The sequence below is a fragment of the Mytilus trossulus genome, chromosome 7 (genome assembly GCF_036588685.1).
Source record: "Mytilus trossulus isolate FHL-02 chromosome 7, PNRI_Mtr1.1.1.hap1, whole genome shotgun sequence".
In the NCBI taxonomy this organism is placed as follows: domain Eukaryota; kingdom Metazoa; phylum Mollusca; class Bivalvia; order Mytilida; family Mytilidae; genus Mytilus; species Mytilus trossulus.
The window spans coordinates 74,326,025-74,343,605 of record NC_086379.1 but is presented as its reverse complement, the minus strand read 5'-3'; the positions used below and the strand labels follow the sequence as shown (position 1 = coordinate 74,343,605).

General features: G+C 31.5%; 2 protein-coding genes across 13 annotated transcripts in view; one reads left to right on the top strand and one right to left on the bottom strand.

Annotated features, from left to right (window-relative positions):
- LOC134725797 (uncharacterized) overlaps positions 1-17,581 on the bottom strand; it is a 67,986-nt gene that overhangs the window by 10,626 nt on the left and 39,779 nt on the right. For 4 of the 10 annotated variants that reach the window (XM_063589958.1, XM_063589956.1, XM_063589964.1 and 1 more), the window contains exon 2: positions 100-210. In XM_063589958.1, the coding sequence (XP_063446028.1) occupies positions 100-200 (101 nt within the window). In that variant the 5' untranslated portion in view covers positions 201-210. Of the gene's footprint in view, positions 1-99; positions 211-393; positions 470-1,638; positions 1,660-1,732; positions 1,905-1,927; positions 1,952-2,149; positions 2,279-6,114; positions 6,215-17,581 lie in introns of those variants that run through there. The other 6 variants (XM_063589960.1, XM_063589957.1, XM_063589962.1 and 3 more) reach the window with 6 other exon arrangements.
- LOC134725796 (uncharacterized) overlaps positions 7,247-17,581 on the top strand; it is a 35,076-nt gene continuing 24,741 nt past the window's right edge. The window contains exons 1-5 of one of the 3 annotated variants that reach the window (XM_063589955.1): positions 7,247-7,343; positions 12,852-12,944; positions 14,203-14,391; positions 16,599-16,685; positions 17,005-17,277. In XM_063589955.1, the coding sequence (XP_063446025.1) occupies positions 12,879-12,944; positions 14,203-14,391; positions 16,599-16,685; positions 17,005-17,277 (615 nt within the window). In that variant the 5' untranslated portion in view covers positions 7,247-7,343; positions 12,852-12,878. Of the gene's footprint in view, positions 7,344-11,909; positions 12,047-12,851; positions 12,945-14,202; positions 14,392-16,598; positions 16,701-17,004; positions 17,278-17,581 lie in introns of those variants that run through there. The other 2 variants (XM_063589953.1, XM_063589954.1) reach the window with 2 other exon arrangements.

Below are 17,581 nucleotides of genomic sequence, written 5' to 3'. Positions count from 1 at the left end.
TTATTTCTCCATAGACCCGTGTTTTAAAAATTCAAATATTAAATGCAAGTTAAATCGCTCTAAAATACAAGAACTGTAAATTTAATTTTATCTACATACCCACAACAGCAATATATACAGATAGCAATGGTAACCATTAAGACAACAAGTCCTGCGAGTGAACCTCCAACTATCGCTATCAATTCCTCACGGTTTACCATACTGGATCAACTGAAAATAGAAACAAGATATAGAGATATATAAATGGTGAAATTCAAAAGCCTAATGACTCAGTTACAACTCGAGTTCAATGACACACAAAAAGGCAAAACACTATAAAAGCAAAAATAATTTCAACTCATAAAAATTTAATTGAGGAATGTTATTAACGCATTTTTCATTTTCAAAAAATACATGTGGTGTATGTCAGTCTGTTCAAAACACAGGGCGTGTTTGAAAATCGTGGTTATTTAAACCACACTACATGTAGCTTCCGGTTTTCAAAAAGACAGGCTTTTAAACTGACAAAAATGGATGGTAATGTCTTTTAATTTGAAATGCAAATGACACTTAATATGATATTGTAGGCAAATATGACAACAGTCCATAAGTTTGTAATAAGACAATAAATCATAGAGCTCGTTTACCTTTCCCCTAAAGCATTGTATGTGTATCTTATTACATTATAAATCGTAATCAGGTCATTGTGTCACACACAGTGAAAACAGTGCTTCAGAACTTTTTGACCATCTTGACCCATTCCGATTTGTTTTGTCATATTGGCTTTTTCTTGCTTTATTCTTTCAGAAATGTTCAAAAGCCTTAAATTATCATATTTCAACAATATTTTTTTTGAAATATATCAATATTTGTGATGAAAAAGTTTTTATGTTTAGAATTCAGACCTTATCATTAACTTCCAGTAAAACACGGAAGATAGTCTAAATTAGAAAAGATAAATAGAAAGTGTAATTAATGTCATCTATACTGGGATATAAAAATTACAACACGTGTTAACGTTGCCAATTATATTTTTATGCACCGTAAAATGGTAAGCTATAAAGCCATAAATAGAAACACAAATAGACATTGGTAACGAATGCCAAACAGTCTTAACTATAACATAAAGATGATATGGAACCACCTAACATACTGGACATTAGAGCAGATCACACCATTCACCAACGTTAGACTCCTCCGGAGAAAAAAAACAAGACATGTAAAGACAAAATATCAGTTGAAACACACGGTCCAGATTGCCATACTTGTAAGAAACACAAACTGTGTAGGGTAACTTAGTCTCACCCTTTTCCTTAATAGAGTATGGTGAAAAACACAAAAATATGCAAAATGTAGCTACCAATGTTTACATTTTAAAAATGAGAGGATACATTTATTTTAAAATACAAAACACCCAATCCACTATAGAATCTATTTTAATTTTCAAATAAAAGCATGTTTCTTTGCTTGAAACATCAGTTTTCATTTGCACAAAAAAAAACTCTTAAAAACAAGAAGACTAAAGTTTGTATTTCATTAGAGTGATCACGAAGTATACAAATGCCTGTCTTGGTGCGAGTTTGTATTACCGAATATCGTTTAGGTTTGAGTGTTACTGAATACTGAGTTTCTTGCCCCACGGTTTGTCAAGACACCTACCTTGTACTAGGCATGTCTCGTTTGTGTATTATATTACAGATTTGAATTTTGGTAATATATCATCTATACCTGTCATAAAGTTTTACATACCAACCTTTTTTGATAAAAATAGTGTCCTATCCAAATGAGTAATCCTAGTACAGAAAGCTTATTTCAAAAATGTTTACATGATATAAATCTTTTAAGTTGTGGATTTGATTGTGTCGCACATTTTCCCATTAAAACTCAAATGTAAACATTTAATATCAACACAATCATGTCCACCTTAGACGTCACATATACTTATCACCTTAGGTTAAATCACCAATGTCCCAAGTAATAACAGGGTATAAAATATTGTTCCAATCAATTTAATAAAACTGACAAATTACAAATAGTCCACAAACTGCGTATATAAATAGGAAGTGTAAAGGTAAAATTCGTACACAAACTTAACCTATAATTTCAACATACATGTATTTGAAAAAAATCGTTGTACACCCAATTGAGGTGAATTTGTAAAACATATTACCATATAAATTCCATTGCACTAAACACGTTTTCTCCTGACGAAGTTTTGATCGATCTCCTATTCATTATACATGTTATAATAGTAGGACATTCTTTTGTCAATATCCAATCAATATCTGATAAACAGATTGATGTAATCTCTTGTTCGACATTTATTGTTCATTATCACAAGTGGTGGGAGGGACTAAACATGAAAAAATATGGTCAAATGCTTCACTGTAAATGTTATTTCACAATGTTATAAAAATAAGGAGATGTGGTATGATTGCCAATTAGACAACTATCCAATAACGTTCATATAAACTGGATGTAAACCGTTATAGGCAACCGTAAGGCCTTCAATCATGAAAAACCTCATAGCGTATGGTCGGCTATAAAAGGCCCCGACATGAAAAGTATGGAACAAGTCAATTGATAAACGAACGGCCTTATTTATAACATAATAATTTATTGAAAACAAACATAACAGGCCTGATCAAATCCAATCACTGAACTACTGGCTTCTGACTTGGGACAGGAACATAAAGAGTATGGCAGGACTAAACATGTTTGTGAGCGCTCAACCATCACCTAAACTGGGACAGTGGTGTAACAGTACAACATAAGAGCAAACTATGAAAATCAGTTGAAAAGGTTTTTTACAACTCATCGGATGAATACAAATAGAAATACATATAACAAAAAAAAAACAGTGTGGACTTATACATTCTCATAACAAAAAGATTCTTAGTACAGATCTGAGAGAACTCGTAGTCACTGACAGCAACTTCAAAGCCAATAAAAAAACTTATCTCAGATAAGGTTGATATGCAAAACTTTTATGACAGTTTTAGATAATACAATGCCAAAAAAAAAACACAATTATATCAATGTATCTAAGACTAAAATATCAGTCAATACACATCCAACATCCAATGGATTTAGTGTAAAGACGTCATAAACAGTCTGAGAAAACATGACCTTGTGTAATGTCAAACTATTTGTCCTATATGTATTAACAGACTGTAGTACCGTGAAAAATTATTTGTGTTGGTTCATTTGAACTGATTAATGAAAAGATAAAAAAAGTATATCTATTAGATATATTAACATTTTGTTTTTGATTCTAGTCATTTGAAGAACAAAATACGCATCTAATGATGCAAAAAGTTTTCTTCACTTTTTAAAAAAGGTTTGTTCGAAGGAAGAGTGGGAAGCATTTATTACGCAAGAATATTTGATGACAGCAAACCAAACAGTTTTTGGGTACATGCATTATAACATCGCCATAGTGCACTATAAAGGGTCGTTTCAAAATTACCTCACGGTCCTTATTAACAGATGGCAACGGAGACCAAATTAAAACATCGACTATACATATCTGAATTAGAAGTACAAATATACGAATAAAATATTGAATGAATCACTGAACCCCGGGCAGAATACTTAAGTAAATTTGGGTCGTTCTAAGGTCACATTTCTATGGCTAATTCGCCATGATTTATATCTTGTGCTCCAAGCTAAATGTTGTGATACACTATTGCTGGTAAAATATCCTCTTAGATTTGATCAAAATGTGTATTAACACTGAATAAAATTATCGGACAACGACCATTAGAACTTATAAAGGGTGTAATTTTTCCATTAAATATGATGTTGATGGGGTGTTTCCATACGGAACTATTAGATAATGCTGATCTTATCCTCTTAAACTTTCAAAATCATGCAATAAGATTATATGATATGTGTTAATTCTTAAAAGCAAATTGAAAGAAAACAATTAAACTGTTATTAAATTATTTGAATATTTTAGCCCATAGTTACTAGCTATAGTTTGTACCGATCTATTGCATTTTTGTATTCTTCAATTAACACACAGAAAGTATATACTGTATTTAAACAAATTGAAAAGGTTTGCCTAAAATAAAGATTTAATTGTAAATAAGATAGGTATGGATTACTTATATATTTTTAGATATAGAATTACAGAAGAGATACATGTCATACGATATATACCTCCAGTTTTATTATTTAAAAAAAAGCAATAAAAAAGATGCCACAATAGATTAAGGATGGTTTGTTTAAGAATTTGAAATATTTAGCTTTTAAACTGATTGCATTCTTTCTATACCAGTGATTCAAGCGGATCTCCATAACTGACGACGATTTAACGACTTTAAAGAGGAACAATTTTGAGCAATGTGTACAAAAATGTGACCATTTCTAAAAAATAATAATTTTAAAACGATTATAATTGTAACAGCATGTAATCACGTTGATATCTATCTATAACAAAACTGTTATGTATTTTAATCTGTTCTGACAAATAGGAAGTTAAAAAGGACCTTGGGGTGGACTTACAAAGGACACAATCTTATATATATTGAAGGAAATATTTGTTAATGCTGTACATCTGCATGTCCCCATATCTAGTATCATTAAGGCCCCAAAGACCCATCTTCACTAACCAAGAGTTACGATCTCGTCCCCTCCTCTGCTCTGGAGAGGAAGGAACTCTTGGCCAGCAAAGATGCATATATAGCAAATTTACATAAAACCTGCACTCTTAAATAAAAACAACAAAAAACCGCAGATTTTGAGGGATTCGAAACATTCATGTTTTATGTGATGGAATACATGTTAAACACTTCTTTTTTACATTACAATTTTACTGATTTAAAACATACCAACATATGTTTGATGGATATCTCATTTTCAGAAAGTATTATGTATAACGACATGATTATAAGACAAGAATATGTTCAAGGGAAGACAAAACACTACTGTACACCATTTTAAGGTACATAACATAAGTTTATGTATGTAAATAGTGACACACAATCTATTTCTGTGTCATAAATATCTAACTCCATGTTTTGAGATACAACTACAAATTACTTTTTTTGTATATTGCTTCATGTTGACCTGTCTCGTGTCTGTTAGCAAATTAAGCGGACAAAAAAAAGCAGAGAAAGGAAATACAACTTTAAACATTCGAGAAGATTTGACTATTGCAATTGGTTTGTTTTAATGCAAAAACAGAATTTAATTTTTAATTTTTAATTGAAAATTGAAGATGAAATGTTAGAAATAATTAATTCTTGAGCAAAAACAAACCTGCAGTATATACTGATTCCAACAAATTTTTCAACAAGTATAAAGTTTCAGTATTCCTTTTAAAAACGGTCACTTAAACTACAAACAAGGGACTCTTGATTAACCGATTGTTATAAGATTTGTTGCATATATATGTTGTAATTTGTATTTTTTGTCACAAGCTTTACAACAATACAGATTATTTAAAATAAAACTAACGAGATGGGTGGAACGACATGCTTACAACATGAGTAAGTCTTAATCTAGAGGCTAATAATAATATATACATTTTAATCTGCATTCTTCAAACATATCATCTCCCAAAGGCCAAACGTCTCAATTGTTTTGTATCTTGGTGAATATATTAGTTATAAATATTCCGAATTTAAAAACACGACGTTCCATAGTGGGGTTGACACGAACTTGTCACTTAATTATGAAATATTTAGGACATTATTTTTGTTTATATTTCACCATTAGCTTTAAAAAGGGTCTATAATATCTGTGAAAATATCAGTCGTTGACTTCAGATTTTTTAAAATGATAAATAAAGCAAAGTAAAACATGAAAAATGCTTTTTCCAGCTTTTAGGTATATAAAGAGGTTTAAAAAAAGGAGGTTTATTTATTGATACAAAAAACTTAAGCTTAATATTTGATAAAGGATAATGAAGAAAAGCTCTTCGACCTCTATGGTATGTGTGACATTTATATTTTAAACCTCTTATGTATTTCAATTCTGTAATTTTCTGGAATCTCTAATCCTAAATCATGACGCCCGTTCCAAATTGAAATATACGAGGAAGACAAAAATATCATGACAACGATAAAAGCAAAAACATTGAGTAAAGATTGTATCTTTACTTATAAGAAATCATAAACAGGGACTTACATATTTGTGAATACTGATCGTAAAATTAATTTCCAAAACATCCCAGAATAACTGATGTAGTGTATCTACGTGACAGATGTATTCATGTACCATCTGCTATTACAGTACATACCAAGGTGTAAATTGTAAAACATTTTATAAGGTCATAAATACGGGGCGCCGAATGGGACTCTTGTGTTTTTGTCGACAAAATTCAATTTTGTACGGACAAAAGTGAGTTTTGTTCAACAAAAACGAGTTCAGTTTAACAAAATTTGTAGCATACTACAAATTTCAATTTTGTCATACAAAATTATCTTTCGGTGGACAAAAGTTAGTTTTGTCATGACAAAATTCATTTTTGTAACACAGACTTTACTTTTGTTACCTAATTTGAATATTGGGCGACAAAAGTCAATTTTGTATGCAAAACAGGTTTGGTTTGGATTCTGTGAACTAATTTGCATACAAAACTGAGATTTTGTCACAACATTCAATTTTGTGTTTATTTTTGTGTAGACAAAATTGAGTTTTGTTAAATCGTGAGAAATGAAAATTTAACACAAAAGTCAATTTTGTGCCACAAGAGTCAATTTTGTGTCACAAAAGTCAATTTTGTGTCACAAAAGTCAATTTTGTCTTCACAGAATTCACAAAATTGTATTTTGTGTGACAGAAGTCAATTTTGTCATGACAAAAATGAATTTTGTCATGACAAAATTCATTTTTGTCGACAAAATTCATTTTTGTCATGACAAAATTGACTTCTGTCACACAAAATTCAATTTTGTGTTTATTTTTGTGTGGACAAAATTGACTTTTGTGACACAGAAGTGAATTTTCTAATGACAAAATTCATTTTTGTCGACAAAATTCATTTTTGTCGACAAAAGTCATTTTTGTCATGACAAAAGTCATTTTTGTCATGACAAAAGTCATTTTTGTAATGACAAAAGTCATTTTTGTAATGACAAAAGTCATTTTTGTTGTGACAAAATTTAATTTTGTGTTTATTTTTGAGTTTTGTTAAACAGAAGTGAAAATTTAACAAAGAAGTCTATTTTGTGTTACAAAACTCAATTTTGTATCACAAAACTCAATTTTGTATCACAAAACTCAATTTTGTATGCAAATGAATTCTCTCATCACGAAGAAGTAAGAAGGCCTCTCATTGGATATAGTAACCGCGGGTCTCGCAGGTTCAAGGATACATCATATGGATTATGCGCTATTCTGCAAAAGACTGAAAAGTAAGTATAGATACCTTATTAAGTATGTATATAGCAAATATAGGACATTTTGTACAATATTGTTTATTCTAATATGACGTCCTTCTTTGGCTAACACTGTGTAATGTATATATAAATAGGATACATCCGACGTCAGTTGTTTTATACGAATTTCGCGAAATCGCACATGTTTTCACCGCCCATCTAAACATTTCTGTAAAAAAATTAGTTGCCATTTATTACCAAAAAAAATCTATAATTCTAAGCTTGTTTCTCTTTTTTGAAATCATATGTACCTGAGAATCACCAAATAAGCTGGAGGTGGAGTACATGTATACCACCAAATTTATGTATGTTATATAGTTATCAAAATCATTTAAAAATATATTTTCGGTATACTTTTTTTTCTATGGACTCTCATTTAAGTCCCACCCTATTCAACATTTTCATAAATGATCTACCTCAAATTTTTAAACAGGATGACTGTGATCCCTTGAAAATAGAAGACAAATATTCGAAGTCTCCTATTTGCTGATGATATTTTGATAATGTCTGAAACTAAAGAGGGTCTTCAGTCAAGTTTAAACCATTTGTCTCAATACTGTGATAAATGGCAGGTAACTGTAAATTGAAAAAAAACTAAAACTATGATTTTAACAGGTTGGGAACAAACCCCCCTGGATGGTGATTATACCTGTATAGAGGGATAAACCTTCTTTAGAGGGATAAAATTATCCCTCTATAGAGGGGTATTTGTGTTTGCACTGGATTTAAATTTCATGGTAATATTATTAGTCAGAATGGAAATCTTATTCATTCAGCACAAGAATTAGCCAAAAAATCTATGAAAGTAATGTATTCTATAAAAACATATTGTAATTCGATTCATCAGACTCCTGTAAATTTGTCAAACCATTTATTTAACTCACTCGTCAGACCTATATTAACTTATAACAGTGAAATATGGTATATGGATGCATACTCATCCTTTTATTAAGCTTCAATTAAAGGAGATAAAAATAACAAAAAAGTAGATACTCTTAATTTCATTGACAAAAGTCCACCTGATAAAGTACTAAATAAATTTAATAAGTTAACTTTAGGAGCAAAAAAATGCTCTTGAAATATAGCTGCTCGATCTGAATTAGGCAGCTACCCTATTGATTGCTTTATAAAAAGACAAACTCTTCTTTTTCATGATAGACTATTAAGGGAAGAAACTAGTCCCTTACTAAAAGAGACACTAAATTTGGCAAAAACTTTACATAATGCAGGTATTTATTCTTGGTACTCCTATGTAAATCATGTCAGAAGTCAAAATGATTTAGAAATTGTTAACCAAAATAAGGATAAAAATAATAGGCTAATATACAAACAAAATCTAGAAAACTCCTATGAAAATTTATATAATGATAAAATATTAAATTTACAAAAGAATAGCAAACTCCAACTTTTTAAAAAAATAAAGAAAAGCTATAACTTTGAACCATACCTACTTTCTCAAAACTTTGAATATAGACAACTAATTTCTAAATTTCAAATAAGTGACCACTGCTGATTAATAGAAACTGGAAGATCTATACAGGAAAATTCCCAGAGATTTAAGACTATGTACACATTGGTGATGTACTAGATGATGAGTTTCATTTCTTTTTTAAATGTAAAATAAAGGAACATTTAAGAAAAGAATTTTTAAATGAAAATAAATATAATAACTTAAATGATATAGATAAATTAAAACATATCCTCAATCCTGAAACAAAACAGGACACTTGCAAATTAGGCTCCTTTTTAAAAAAATCACTAACACTGAGGGCAGGGAGTCCTTGATATAATTTGAATCTCTTATATATATATTGATTTAAAAAAAAGACAAATTATAGTTCAAAGTGTCTCCGTTGTTTATTTTCATTGTTTTATGTTAACTGTATATTATGTATAATGTTTTAAGCCATTGGTCCATATGGGCGTAAAGTGCTTTTCAATAAAGAAAATTATAATATAAAAAAAGAAAAAAAAGAAAATTCATTATAGAATGCACCACCAAACTGTTGACAGTCAGAAATGCTCATTTATTGTCCCCTCTAAAAAATTATGTGAGATTTTCATACAACTTGTCTCCTTTTTCAATATTTTTATACTGTTCTTACATCATGTACATATTGGAAAATTTGTTTTTCATTTATATTTATTGGTGTCAAATTTTATCCTTTTAAATCAAAAGAGAAAATGAGAATTTTCAGTTAGGACTAAATTCAGATACTAATAGTCAACTTTGAGAATTTCTGTAACTTCATAAAATGACCTGAGATTTTCATAGAATAAGGCCATTATGTCATGTTTATACTGTTCTTACAATACATGTAAAATCTTAACTCATTTAGAGATATATACTACATGTTGAATAGGCAAATTCTACAATTGTTTTCAGTAAATCATGACTGTCAGTGATAGCAACTGTTATTTTTTTCAAGTCATAAGATTGTTACAGACCTTTACAAGCATACTCCATGCAAATTAGTCCTAAATATTACATTTTGTGATTACTTAACACAAGATTTGAAAATTTGAAGTTAAATGCAAATGGAATTAAACTATTTGATAGGAAACAATTGTTGATAAATAATACTCCAAATTGACAACAACACTTCAAATTAGATACCAAGCTAGGCTTTAGAACAATTTCATGTATCATATAATAGTAAAACGAACTCAATTTACATTGTAAAGAAACTTTAATTTTCTATATTTATCTTATCTATTTAGAACTCTATTGCTAATTTCACTTTTCATTGTTTCTCTCACCATGACGTCAAATTTAATGCACCACTTTGAGTACTTCAGGGATGAATTTCTGTATAAAAATTGTCCTGATGAAGCCTGCCTTGCAGGCGATACATGTAGACCACAGCAAATAAAATTGCAGACCATTTGAAGTGTTGTTGTCAATTTGGAGTATTATTTAAATGTTGCATTCATTTGCATAATTTGACAACCCGGCATATCAAGGTATCCACTTCAGGGACTCTATCGAAATGATTCACACAGGCGTTGGTTCACCTCTTGGAGTTTAGTTGTTGATAAAGTTAATGAAATATTTAATGTTTTATATATATTAAAATGTTAATTGAATATTTTATATATAAATTAATAGAAATAAGGTTGAGTCCCCCATTAACAGTTTGATTTTTCCCAACAAAAAAGCTAGGGTCTGCCCCTGTCACTATTCTTAGTAAAAAATGATTTTGCCCTGCCCAAGTTTGCACATGCCAATCTCGCAGATAAATATTGAACAGTCCCTAAATAAAACCACATTTAAAAGAATGTCTGTTTCCCCTCCCCCGGGTCTACCCTTTGTAAACAGACCAGGAAGGCAGGTTCTTTTTTTTTTTTTTTTTTGAACTGGTAGTGATTGTCATAGCATGGTCACATGAATAGACCACTTTCAAGTTCATCCGTCACTGGAAAAAACTCGTCAATTATACGCGCCTTTATCACCGTCATTTTTGCGTTTAGGGGCGTCGTCACTTCCTCCCAATGTTGAGAGAGTGGTTGGAAAACTATAATTCTATATTGTACGAATTATTCGGCAAATTGAATTCTCAAAATTGACAATCAACACTGCTGTCATTAGGGAATTGTCAGTAAGTACCTACAGAGCAACCATTATTTCTAGTTTATCCTGCACAAAGACGATCACTAAGACGCTTGATGAACGTAAATAGTGCAGGGATACAGGCGAGCTCCTCTATCTGGTAAGTGACGTCATAAAGGAGTGCATAATTGACGAGATTTTGCCGGTGACGGATGAACTCGAAAGTGGTCCATTGTTTGACTTGTCCAGTCCAGGCCACTTATCAGTTGTTTGTGCTCAATTTTATTGTATTTAATTTTATTTAGATTATCAATCCTTCAGCTTTCAAGCACTTTCCAAAAATTGAAACAAATTATTTTCAGGAAAGGGGGGGGGGGGGGGAAGGGAAACAAACATATTTTTAATTTTGGCCTAGCAAGTTTTTAAATATCATATCTTATGAACTTTTAAATTTAATCCAATTCAATTATCGGAAAAGTAATGCCCTTAAATATTGTTACTATGACAGTAAAAATTAATAACAGCTGTGACAACATCTTATAACACATAAGAATTGGTTTATTAATTTAAAACCATCTAAAATATGTATTAAAGATAATTATAAATATTCAATGCATATATTTTATTTTTGTCCTTGAGAGATAATTCCTAGGATATCTGTTAAAGATGTCTAAATTGACCAATAAGGCTAAAAAAAAATTATTATTCATTTCTAGAGACAAATGATACTAATTGATATTTTTCTTCAATTTGAGTAATTTTAAATCTTCTATTAATATCAAACATGCATACCATACTATACTTTTGACAACTATCAAGAACTGATGACCTTTTGCACACAATGTCAAAATTGAGCACAACAACGGATGTTATGATTTTTTTTTATTTACGCAAGAGAACATCGTGAGGATAAGGGGATACAAGTATCTACTAAATTAACACAATCAACTTTGACCACATTTATTTGAAGAACTGGCCCAACTGGAAAAAAGTTTGTTACATTGTCGAGAACTGATAACACTGATAGAGATTACAAAGGACATTTCGTTGAGCCGGCAAATGACGATGGCCTTCTTTAAATAATGGAGTGTATTGCTGCCGAGTAGAGCGAGGCGGAAAAAAAATAATGGTGATTGTTGTAAAAAATAAACAAAAAATAACGAAAACACATGAACTCTTCCTACAGAAGGGACTGATCATTTAACTTTAAAAGGGGGGGGTCATGTTTTTTTTTCTGGCCAAATATTTATTTTTAAGACACGTCACAACAAATTATTTTTTCAAACTTAACAGGGGGGAACTGAACACGAAACATGTGAAATAAAATTGTGAAACGAGAAATAAGATCATAAATATTAAAGCAATAAGTGATAGAAGTTATTATTCAGCCATTATTGGAGATCATGCAGTCATTATCAATGATCATGGATACTTTGAGTCACATTTTAGTGCTGGGCTGACTTATAAATCATTTCTGGCCTACTTTTCAATCAAATGTGTGATATTTTAAGCACGAGAAATTGAAGCTAACTGACACGAAAAATGGGAAATATTTAAGGGGAAACACGAAGCACACACACTGACCCTAACACAAGAAAAGGAGAAATAAAATGTCTAAACACGAAAACACAGTAAATTAAAACAGTTGGAAACCTTGCACGAATATAACCCTTCACCACCCTCTTAACATTATTTTTATGGTATGCATCCTCCCTCAGAATATTTTTTCTTCTTCCTTTGAATATTTTTTTCCCTCAAAATTTAGAATCAATTATATTTTTGTGTTGGCAAACAAATTATAAAAATTAAAAGGCTCTTGAGCAAGTAATCGTCATGGATAATCAGTTGTATAGATTCTGAAATTGTAATTGATAATTTTTAGTAGATTTTCCTATTGAATGCATAAAAAAATGATTTTTTTTTTATTTTCAAAGAAAGCTTTGCCGAACAATTGAGTTGTGATGAATGAGAATAATGATCCTCCACCACCTGCTAACAACAGTGTGTTGTTGCAACAATTTGGACAGGTAAGAATTTAATATATGAATGAAACTGAACACCATGAGACAGAGTAATTTGTTTGTACATTAAAGTCTGCCTAAACCAACAATTTTGATAACTGAAATTCTGTCCAAACTTTCAGGGATCACTTTAGGCTGCCACTTGGCTTCATTGACACAGTAAAATGATAAAGAACGCACTGAAACATTTACTGTGGGCCAGATAGACGCAGTACCGATTCTAAGGGTGCATGGTTTATCAAACAATGCCTTTACATAATTGCTGTTATCCTTGGAATCTTACTTAGAGGCCACCATTACTATGTATCGCATATTTTGTTGTTGTTGAACTGACCCCTTTTGTCGGAGTTATGTGACTAATTGACTATTTCTTATTATTGTACACTAAGGGAACATTTTGTGGATGCAATTCCTCATCGACCACTAATCCGATTTCTTTAAATTTTTCAGGATCGCTAGTTTCCATAAGTACTACATCATACTGCACCTCCATTTTAATATCAACCAATTTTGTTGGAGTTACATGTATGGGACCATACTGTTCTTATCCCCCCCCCCTGTACATTGACGGGGGCATTAAGCTTTACCCTTGTCTTTATGTACATGTATATATGAAAAATAGTTGGGTCCTGTTCTATAACTAATGTTTGCCTCAACCAAGGCAAATGATTTAAAACTTATACACAAATGTTTATTACGTACTACAATGTACACAATACAGATCAGGTTCAAATTTAGGTACTGTCACTTTTGCCGTTCTTGAGTTGTGCCCCTTTTTACCTGAGAAAAGATAGTATATGAAATGCTTAAAGTACCATAAAACACAGATCTTGTTCCTATTTGGGTGGCGTCACTTTCACTGTTCCTGAGTAATTCTCCTTTTCCATTTTGTTCTTGTCCCGATTATGCATGATTCAATCCATTTTGCCCGCATGGACATCCAAGTCCTTTAATACACATTCTTCATTTATTTATTTTCCCCGAGTTGTAGTTTGAATATCCTATAAATGAACAGGAAATGGTTTGGGACATAAATTGAATCATTTTAAGTGAATGGTGCAGAAGCTTAGCAAAGAGGCAAAGATCTATATTTATAGAGTTTCGTATGCACCCCCACCCCCCGTAAGATGACAGGGGCATTAAGATTTACCCTTGTCCATCTGTATGTCCATCTGTCTGTCCTTCCGGCATATTCCCTATTAATTTATTAGTTTAAATTTTACTAATTAAATATTTAATGTTCTATCTATCCTTTTTCTGCCAGTTCCTGCAGACTATTCAACCATTGCTTGCCACTCAATCTTCATCAGCATCAGATGCTTTGTCAATACAGTCTGAAGTAACTCAACCAGAGAGACAGTCACAGATTGCATCACAGACTGAGAGCTCAAAGCAGTCACATCCAAGGCAGATCTTTTCCCCAAGCCGTTTACGTATACCATCGGCAAGGATGGTAAGATAATTGCTTATTTTATGCCGCCTTTTATTGCCCCGTCTTGATGGGTTGATGTAAGTTTTACCTTCTGTTCTGTCTGTAGGTGCTAATGTATGTCCTGCATATTTTCCTCAGCTAATACTTTGGAATTTTCCATGTCCATGAGAATGGTTTGAAATTTGATGTTTAGCATGAGTTGTACTCTATTTTCCAGACATTTTTAGCTCGCCTTCCTCAAAGGTAGGGTGAGCTTTTGCAATCACCTTGCATCCAATAGTTTGCATGATTGTTTCTTAGAGTATTCTGCACAAAATGATTGTTAAGATTTTCAGAAAGATCGGTTGACAGATGTTGGAGTTATGGCCCCTGAAACATGTAGGTTAAGGTAATTAGTTGAGGGATTCAGGTTCCTAGGCGCCTCTAGTTTATATAATTTCATTGAATTTCAGTGTTACATTTTTGTGAACTAAAACGTAAGAACTGTCCATGGGAATGATTAAAAAACGTGCATACAGCGTCAGCATGAGGGTTTGTAATGTGTGTTTTTGCAACTTTCATTAAGGTGGAATGTCAATATCCTGTTCACCAAACTTTTTTTAGGCGTTGACATTCATGTTCTTTGGACAAATCAAAAAAATTTGTTTTTTTAAATTTTATCTTAATTCTTAAACTTCATCAAGAGCTAGTATGTTTTCACGTCTGTCTGTCCATCAGTCACCGCAAATCAGTTTTCCACACTTTTTTAAATCGTGCTTGAAGATATTGATTTGATATTTGGTATATAGTTTAATAAACATGACCAGTTACAGATCAAGTTCAAATTTGGTTTATGTAGGATGATTTTTTGTTGTTGTGGTCCTACTAATAAGGACTTCCACAAAAATTATCAGTTTTCTATACTTTTCAGCGTCAGGTTTATAGTTTTATTATGACTAGTTACAGATCAGTTTTGAATTATGTCCTGGTCTGATGATTTTTGGTGAAGTTATGGTCTTTGGACTTAGAGAATTTATTAATTACACAAATACTGTAAACCAGGTTATTTTCTTGCTGTCTTTTTCTTGCGATTTAATTACCAACTAAATCCACATCGACTGTTTTAAAATTACCATTTTACAATTATAAAGTGAAAAAAGTTAAATACAAAAGCATGTTGTGTCATATTTTCCTGACAATTAATATCTACCTTGAACTTTCTTAGTACATTTTAAGTTCTATTACATCAATGATTTATAATATTTGCATATGCTAGTTCTATAATTGACGCCCGTCCCCTTTTACGGCTTTCATTATACATGAACCTTAGGAATGTTAGCATGTTAACTTTATGAGTATAGTTTTTAGATATGCAATTAGTGTCATTGAGCCAATTCACGTGCAGGCTTGTTAAAACAGTTACACAATTATATGAAAGAAATGACTTGATCAAAAGAGCATCTAATGCTGTAGGTGTTGTGTTTTGTTGTTAAGGTGGTACCTAACACTACAGGGAGATAACTCTGTAAAATCGGCTAAACATTTTAATTATGTTGTGTTGTAAAAGGAATATTAAGCTTTTCCGATTGATCAAAATTGGTGTTTGTCAAATTGCTATATAACCAGTGTAATTTTTCTGACAAAACGGTTGGTTCAATTTTTTTATATTTTCATATTTTAGTTAAAGTGTCACAGAAAATACTTTGACAAAATTTTATGAAAATTAAATGAGCCAAATTTATTGTAGTGAAAGTGTTGGGTGCCACCTCAATCAGTAGACTATTTGATACGTGACAAGAAACCACTGCAGATTAACGGATTGGGGTGTGTCATGATTACATAACATTTACTGTTTTAGTGTTTATTGAGCCAATTAGTCATGTCAATTGATGTTTTAATATTTTAACAAACTTACAAATGATAAACAGTCTGTAATTTCACTTTGTCTTTTTATGAATAATTACAGATAATGTTTCAATTGGGTTCTAGTCTTATGATTTGTAGGTCCTTGGACTTAGAAAAAAGCCCAAACTATCTGTTTTCAGAACTTCTTTTTCATGTAGCTTAAAAATATTGATTTGATATACAGATTTTTGACGAGTCATGTGTTAGTCCGAGTCCATACTTGTCTTTACTGTTCAGGGTTCAACCTGTGTGGTCTTATCAACAAGCTGCACCCATTGAAGCCAGTAGGGTTCCATGTATTGTTTGCAATATATTAAGAATGCTTGATGAATGTTTGTTTTCAGAATTCTAGTGCTACATTGTCCCTTTTGAGGGCAGAGTCTGCTGATCAAGGCAATTCTGAAGATGACTTTGTGCAGCAATCAAGTATGGTGAGTATGGTAATGGTAAGTTGAGTATTTATTGGTAAGTTACATTAATTATTATATTATTTCAAGGGAAATCATGTGTAAAAAAACAACAAAATTGTGGCAGGAGACATGTCTTAAGTATTAATAATGGTTACAGTCTCTGTTCACCTGGCCTTTACATGATCTAGTTATTACCATATATACTATAAAAAAAAATCTCATGGCAGGCAGTGTTTTGCAAAAGAGGACAGCTATACTGTAAATTTGTATACATTTTTATTGATGTCATAAATAAGTTGGCATGATAATACAAATTTTCATTTAAAATATTTTTAAACAGCCTGTTCTTAGACGTCCCAAGCGGACAAGGGCAGTGGCGGTTGAAGTCAAGGGAAAGAGGAGGGGACGAGTTATCACAAAAGACGTTGTAATACTGCCTCACACAACATCATCACATCTTGACACCTACACTATGCCTACATCAAACATGATAACAGAGTTGGCAAAGAGGAACATGGTGGGAAAAATTACATTTTCTTCTGTTGACAAAGAAGATGCTGTAAGGAGTGAAATAAATTCACTTTTTGGGGATTTCAGTTTCGCATATCTGCAGGTATTGATTGATCTTAGGTGCTGCTTGGTTTGATTGTTAATTAGTTAGACCAGGCATTGTAAGACACAAAAAAAAGAAAACAAACATTTTATGTTGTTTTGGCTGATAAAATTGACTTCAGTTGGGTGGCATTAAAGGGAAACTTCACGTTTTTTCACTTATCATCTTATGTTCATAATTCCATAAAAAAAAACATATTCACCAAGTTTTATTTTGAATTAAAACTAATAAAGAAGAAAATGGGGAATTATTAATTTTATTCCTTCAAACTTCCTGACTAATTTGACGTAGCTGAAGTCTTTTT